General features: G+C 40.6%; 1 protein-coding gene across 1 annotated transcript; it reads right to left on the reverse strand.

Moving 5' to 3' along the window:
• Positions 1–323: 323 nt before the first annotated feature.
• LOC124283784 (sodium- and chloride-dependent creatine transporter 1-like) lies at positions 324–7315 on the reverse strand. The gene is made up of 8 exons (XM_046719809.1): positions 7081–7315; positions 6079–6210; positions 4475–4772; positions 4075–4207; positions 3740–3874; positions 2217–2320; positions 1286–1431; positions 324–361 (listed from the first exon to the last, which is right to left on the reverse strand). Exons 1-8 carry the CDS (start codon positions 7313–7315, stop codon positions 324–326), a joined length of 1221 nt encoding a protein of 406 aa, XP_046575765.1.
• Positions 7316–8417: the final 1102 nt, after the last annotated feature.

The following is an 8417-nucleotide window of genomic DNA, read 5'->3' on the forward strand; positions in this document are numbered from 1 at the left end:
TAGATCCCACCCTGAAAGTGAGACCATACCAAGGTGATCTCGATATCAGCTGGATTTGAAATGAGACCATACGAAGGTCATCTCGATGTCAAATGGTTATGTTTTAAGGATGAGTCGTTTTATTGCTTGAGAATACAGTATCCTTTCAACATCTTGAAGTCTCCATGAGATGGATAACTGGAACTGTGTTTCTATCTGATACCAATTACCTATGCTGTGTATGAATTACCTGTGTACATATAATGACACCCAACAGAAAGGCAACGCCACACAAAGCTGCTGTCACCAAACCTCTCCGCTTCCCAAGTGTCCTCGGAAACTGGTCAATGAGGGCCGTAGACACGATCTCCGCGAACAGAAACTAAAACACAATGTGCAACTATAGGCGTAAGATGATTGGTTAAGACCTGTTCTTCAACACTTTTTTGAGGTTTTAGTTTTTAGACAAATGTTATCTAATGCTCATAAGCTAATTCCAGATGAAACTTTTCGTTCGACCCATACACAGAAATTGCATTATCTTGCACATTATAATTGTAACCTTTAAAGTCTCACCTGAGAGTCTAATCCAATGGTCAGCAACATCAAGAAAAACAGAAACGACCACATCTGAGGAAGCGGAAGTTGAGACAGGGCTTCTGGGTAAGCAACAAAACCCAATCCTGGACCTGTTTTCAGAGACATGTTTTGTAATACCTTCAGCTAAAGACACAATGTCACACATTGTCGACAATATTTTGGCGTATATAATTATATTGGGACCTATGCACTCACTTTACCTTCCTACTGATGCAATTAAAGACTTATTATCCCTTACGACTTACCTGACATCGATTATTGAAACTTCGAGGCGAACAGCTTTCAAACAGAGAACACTTGCCATATATGGAATGTAAACAAATATAAACAAACATCGAAAACTGTCGCACGCGGTTTGTCGGTGTTTGCCGAACTGGTTTCAATCACAAGTTGTGCGTAGGCTATTCCCAAAGATCGTTCAAAGGGACATAACTCTATGGCGTTCGCTTGAAGTAATGTTCGGCCAGAAGAGGGCGCGACAGTCGAGTTAATGCAATGTTGCATTAATTCATTGGAACTCTTTAATTTAATATCGTAATCTTAATACGTAATATTTGGAATACATTATATGCTGGCTTCCCTGAAATGCATGGTGTATGTTTAAAAGAAGAGTGGGGTGATATAGCGCTGTTAATGTTTACGGATGTTATAAATCTAGCACTGCACTTGTCTTGTAACAGAAATGCCACAGTGATTCCCCACATACTTGCATCACGGATTGCCTCACCTGATGACACGACCTCCGTGACTGACACACCCACTCTCTCGGCCATCACTCCCAGGATAGAGAAGGTGACAAAGCCAGCAAATATGCTCGTGCCCTCCGATGCAACGCACAGAATAATGCTGTCGCTGAAAGTATAAAATACATTGAACGTTTAGTATCATTCTCTCAAGGTAATTAAATCTGCTACAAATACACACACACACACAGAGGGAGAGAGAGAGAGAGAGTGGGAGAGAGAAACAGAGATATACGTACAAAACGCGCGCACACACACACACGCACACACACTCATACGTTAGCTGGGGAATAGCGATAGGTGCCGTCTGTCCGTCCCATTGATCAGTAGTTCTTTAAAAGATGCACTATTTCTAAATTGGTGAACTGGTGTGTTGATACTAATCCGGCGCATGGTCGGCGGTATATGTTTTGTCACCAATTAATCGTGCGTTGAAACTACATGGTTGCTGACAAAGATAATTTAATCTTAGTACAGTATGGCTATACTTGTACATGTAATTAGTGTGTTGAGAGAGAAATTGAGAGAACCACGTAATACAACAATGTATATGAGAATGACAAACCTGGTTCAGTTCTAGTCATAGGTAACCGTGCAAGCTCTACAATCCGGCACGATGTCTAAACCGGATTATTTATCGGTCCCAATGTGTGCCGGTTTAGACAGCTTCCACTGTATTTGGATTCCACAGCAGAACTAGAATCGATGAAATATATCTCAGCTATGTCCAAGTACGACACTACGAGTTTCCCAACCTTACACTTTTGTGATGATAACACATAGAGTACCCTTGACTCCATGCTGATTAATACATTTTACTGGAAATGCAATCCATATTAGGCAGGCATTTCACTGACCTATGTCGATAGATGTATCACCTGAAGTCCCTCTTACCGTAACGTGGGTTCAGTGAACTTGTTGTAGCTGGATGTTGTCACTATGATGCCCCATCCAGGGCCCAGGCTGTAAAACACCTGAAGACAAGCTTCTGTCCACACCTGGACAATAGGTATATAGCATTAAGTTAACACACAAATCTACACCCAGTAGAATTCAGCGTAAAGCCAGTGACGCCAACAATTAATTAGGACATGTTAAACAATGAACAATTCGTTATATACCAATACACATAACTGCAACAAAATGGCAGCGGAATTCCAATGACAGTATAAAATACAAGAATTGTGACAAAAGCAATAAAGTCAGTGAAAATGACATTCACCCAGCAGCACAGAAGCTCAAAACAAGGTAATTTGGCCTTTGCTACCTGCATGGACCCTAGTTGGATTTACACCATCCCTAGTTGGATTTACACCATCCCTTCAGCAGCTGGCGATTGTAGGACAAGTTTAGCTAAAATTTAAATGAACAAATATACTACGTTTAAAAATCGGGTAAGCAAAAAGTTAATTTTGAAAGTTTTGGGACTTACGTACCCTGATTTCTTATGGACGGGGAAAGGGTTATAGACTTGATGTATGGGATGCAAACATGTAATCTGTAATGATTGAGGCATACATACTTGTCCACATACATAATCCGAATGCCTTGCTGAAGGTATACTACATCCTGCACCACTGCTTCCAGTAGATAGTGATACATTCCTGACAACTAATAATTCTTAAGAAACAGTGATATGAACATCTAATGAATCCCAACAGACACGGTGTAATATCATTGCAAAAGAGCTCAGCTGAAATATCACAGATACAACATACCACCACTTTATAGTATACCTGGTCTTTATTTTATAGTGACCTCAAATTACATCACATGTCCCGCGATCTGAATAACGTTTTTCACATTGAAAATGACTGTTCCGTATCACTGTAAACATTCTCTTTCCACCTTCCCACAAATACTTTGATGTATACAGCACTGTGAACTACACATTGCACATCAACCGACACATTCATTCTCCAGCAGCAAGTAATACACTAGATTCCCAAGGCAGTACATACTTGTGTTTTAAGATAACATATGTTGTTTGCATCAATCAATTAACGACATCAAGTCGGGATCCCATGTATCCACAAGCATACTGACAAACAGATATAAAGAACAAAGGATTGTTTTGTATAAAATAGTCTCAAAAGAAAAGTATATCTCAAACATTTATACACCCAAGAAGACTTTTAGCAAGAAATGTATCTGTAATGCCATTTATGACAACTGGGTGTTGTCTAATACCACTAAACACCAGAACCCGTTCCACGTTCATAAGAAATCGTTAGCACAGACAAATGTAAGCTTCAGGCAATATCATGAGCATGTGTTTATGAATCACTATCAAATTGTGGCAAGATCAGAGGTTCGCGAAAAGATAATCGTGTCCTTCCCTTCCGGTGACACCCGTCATAAACATGGTGGTGAATGACAAGAAAAAGATGACCATTTGCTGCCCAAGAGGAAAGTACCTGAATGTCAAGCAGTCTGCTGAAATCTGGTTTCATGTAATACGCGATGCCATCAGAAGAGCCTGGCAGCATCAGACATCTAATCAGGATCGTGGTCAGGAGAATGTAGGGCAGCAGGGCAGTCACGTACACTATCTGGAACACAGAACAGCTCTTCTTACATCCCATCTGAATCACATCTAGGGGCCATGTCGTTGTCATTTCATTTTAGATCCACTGGTCACCTTACACGATTCAGAAATGTAAATATTCCAAATAATGTTGTTTGCAAACGTAATTTGACCCCCTCTTCCTTCCTTCTTCCTCTCTCACTCACTCCAGTTGTATTGCCTCACCTTCCCAGTAGCTTTCACTCCACGAAACAGGCACAGGAAAATAATGACATAAGAAGCAAAGAGACATCCCACCAAGTGCCACTGAACTGAGCCAACTTCATGTATTCCATTTGAAATACGGAGAACATTGTACCTAAAAGAAATGTCATAAAATCAAAGTATATTTATTCAGTGATGGTATATTAAGCAGATGGCTACTTGAGAAACATGATATAATTGCATGTATTTATGTATGTTCAGATGGAATATCCTACTATCAACAAGTAGTCTTTTTGTAAAAGATGTCACAGTAACAGTATATACATATGCTGTATGTTCATGTCATATTGTCATACGATATTCTTACTGAACATTTAGATAGCTACATTCGAATTGCCAAGCAAGTCACTCTTATACTGACTGATAGAACTCCTCCACAGCCGTGTGAGCCAAAGTCGTGTTCCTCCACAGTGCGGCAGTGTTGGTGTCGGTGCCATTGGCGGCAGACTGGGATGTGATCATGTGAGAGGAGTTCGTGGACATGTTTCTGAGAAGGGAGATGTCCTCTACACAAAGGTCCGTGTTCCACCAGTTGCCACACGTTGTCCAGGGCAGGACGGTGGTGCAGGATCGCACCAGGTAGTAGATGGGCCACGCCAGCAGGATGTTGTAGTAGGGCAGACAGATGGCGACCTGGACTATACAACCAATGCCAATACCTGGGGAGGAACAGAGATTCAACAGTCACGTGTGGCAATACCTGGAGGAACAGAGAGTAAACAGTCACGTGTGGCAATACCAGGGGGAGGAACAGACAGTCAACAGTCACGTGTGGCAATACCTGGGGAGGAAGACAGGATCAAGATTCACGCATACCATTACTTGGAAAGAAAGACAGTGTAACGTTTCACGTACGTTGATGGCCTCATAGTTAAATAGCGATCCCTGCCAAAAGCGCTGCTGGTTGTACCATTCCAAATATATTATGAGCATGTGTTGGTTTGTTGGTTTGTTTAACCCTGCGCTCAGCAATATTACAGCTGTATGGCGGTGGTCTGTTAATAATCGAGTCTGGACCAGTCAATCCAGTGATTGATATCATGAGTTACGATGTTATAGCATGTGTTTATGAATCACTAGCAAATACTGATGATACCAGATGTTCGCTAAATGGTTTCCTACCCTCATAGATCTTGTCACTTTCAATCTTCACAGAGCTAAGTATGAGACACATCAGATGGTGTAATTCATATATCGATATACCTGCAGCTTCAGATCGCATCTAGGCGACATTCACATGACACATCTGTTTCATTTTGGGCAAAGAGTCCTAAACTTCGGAAGATTTATATGTGAATACATTTATGTACTCGGGATCATGACAGATATTTTGATAAGGGTTATTGTGTGTGATAATGGTGCACAAAGTTAAAATATATTTTTTCATCAGAATTTGGGAATATGGGTCTGGGACGTAGACCTGAGATTTCTTAGACATTTTAGTAAAACAGGCATAAGTTTAATTTGTCTCGTGTTCCTACTGTGTACATAAAATCTTCTTTCTTGAATGTGTTGAGTATCATCCTTGAGATATAATTTGGTTGTCTATTTCATGGACCAGCAATGTGTCTCCTTCTATAGGAATTTGATATATCGTCGGAATGGAGGTTAGACGGCACGTGACGTCACACGTGGCCGTGCTGACCTGGGGCGATCAGATGAATGGCGTGATGTGAATTGTCCGTCAACTGCATCTCATGGCACGTGCAACAGGCACAGAGACCAGTCTGGAGCATGCCCATTGCACGTTCACCATTTGTAAAGTAAGGATTATTAACGTATTTTTGTTAATCACCAGCATATTCTGCACACGGGCACCACAGTTGAAATTGGCAGATTCGTCAGGATAGACCTGACCTTTATGGAATTCGCCCATATTTACTATTGTTCAAACTATACTGTTTCTGATATGTTAATGACTGTTGTAACTGATTGAGGCGTTGTAAATTACAGAAACGTTCCCACCTTTGAAGAGAGGGCAGAAGTTCCACACTTGGACCGCCCCTTTCCCAGAGAACTGTCCCAGAGCTGCTTCAAGGTAGAACATCGGGAGACCCGTGATGATGAGGAATATCATGAATGGAATCACGAAAGCACCTGTTCAGGGGAATTAGGAAGTCTTTATGACTATGGACGGACACTACGTTAGGGATTCAGAGAAAGTATAGAATGTTAACTGTTTCAATGATATGCCACTTGTACATAACTATATACATGGGAACAACGTATTTGCATAGATACACATCTGTTATATAGGAAGAGGTACATTACACGTCAAATCTGCACAAAACATATCTTTGTAAATACACATGCGAGAAATGCAATGCTGTTTACATGGTGAAACCGTTGCGTTATTGTGAGATTGTTACGTGACAGTGTTCCGAGTAAATTTCGGAAAAAGCGAAGGACATTAAAGGTTAGCTAGGCTTGTCTTTCAACGATCAAGTCTGAATTCCCAGAAGGTATATTGTCCCAACTGTGGTTTTTGAATCACATAAAAGTGCATGTCTCATTGAAGACATTCAATTGTGGCAACTACTGACCATCTGTGAGGACAACAGGTTGTGTAGTAGGGCCTATTATATGTACTCACATAAGCCTTTTTAATCACATATTTTGACCTGTTGTTTGATGATTAATTTTTGGTCATACTTTGGCTCATGGCCTGTATAAAAATGACGTAACCTGTGTCAAACACCTTTTGAATCCAGACTGGGACTGAACCCCAAATACTCGAATTATTTTTTTCACTGAGAAAGTGTGATCCCATACGTTATATGTTACACTTGACCACCGAATGGCATTGTGTATTCATAGCCAGAGATTACAGATGAATTCCAACAACTTACAATTGTTCACACTGTGAAATGTTTGCAGGATGCGTCCTCCACTGATACATTGAAGGTGAGATATGATACGTTCTACAAGATATCATGTCTGATTGAACCAAATAAAGGTGCCACGTACCTCCGCCATTCCTGTTGCAGATGTATGGAAATCTCCACAAATTTCCAAACCCAACACAGTAGCCTATCATGGACATGATATAGTCCAGTCGGCTTGACCACTGCCCTCTGGTAGACTTAGGGTCAGCTTGAGTTCCATCCCCTGCTTTGCGTCCATCCGGACTGGCGCCCACAACGTCCAGAGTGATACCGCTGGTCAGCTCCTGGTGTTGCTGGCGAATGTTCTCTGTAGCCATCGTCGACAACAGTTATCTTGGCAATCAAGGAAACAGTATTTTACTTAATGTTATGGACTGATTATCAGAAAATAGTTGACCACATTAGGTTTTACCTGCTGATAAATGCTCCCTAGAGTATGTAAAACAAATCTCATGCATTCATATATGTAGATGTTGGGGTTAAAAGCATATAGATCTACATGTATGTGCAAGCGTTAGAACTTTATAATTTCACCAGTAAAGGCAGGAGGTAAAATCTGTGACAACAAGCTCTATATTCTATTGTGATGCGACGTTGGTCTAATTCCTTGTCAAGCAAGAGTTAAATAGGAGAGCACACTGCGGACCTGTAGTAATGCTTAACAGGAACAACGTCAGTGTAGGAGTCCTACAACATCAGCCATCTTCTGAAACCATGGTTCCACATACTTAGACAAGGGTGTTGTTTTAGAAATATCCCTGATCGTTTAAATAATCATGTTTTCTTGCTGCTACTAATCGTAAAAAATGGAATAACCGTTTTTCGTCAAAACTGGTAGACCTAAATGTAGATATTTTAAACCTCACCACACGTTGAAATACTTAATTAATCTGCACAAATATTCCGGAATGAACAACTATGTTAAACATGAGCAAAAGCGTTTATGGAAAGATAACTATATTACTAGCCCCCGTACCTACAGATCACACACACTCGGAGTGAGACACTTCATCGCCAGTGCACTCATGATATCAATCACATCGTGTGTTATAAAACTACACTGAATAAGAGCAAAAAACACATATCAGGTGTAACCAGTGAGCCAGATGATTTGTGAATCATTTTACGATCTCATCAAACAGGGGCAGTCTGTGATGTTTAAGTTAAGATCATGCTGCCTACACCTCACCATAAACTATAGAAATACGATGTTACTAAAGTGTAAAATTAACTTGTAAATACCATTTTCTTATGAAACAAGGAATTGAAAATTGAAAACTGTACTTCTGAAATTAAGTCTTGGATGACCGAAAGAAAACTAAAGTTAAATGACGACAAAAAAGAGGTATTATTTGTCGGAAGACAACAGCACATCGACAAGGTAGATGATGAGGTTCTGCCTGTATCTCCCCATCACGA

This window comes from Haliotis rubra, unplaced genomic scaffold (genome assembly GCF_003918875.1).
Source record: "Haliotis rubra isolate DU_JTF1 unplaced genomic scaffold, ASM391887v1 Scf1096, whole genome shotgun sequence".
Taxonomy (NCBI): domain Eukaryota; kingdom Metazoa; phylum Mollusca; class Gastropoda; order Lepetellida; family Haliotidae; genus Haliotis; species Haliotis rubra.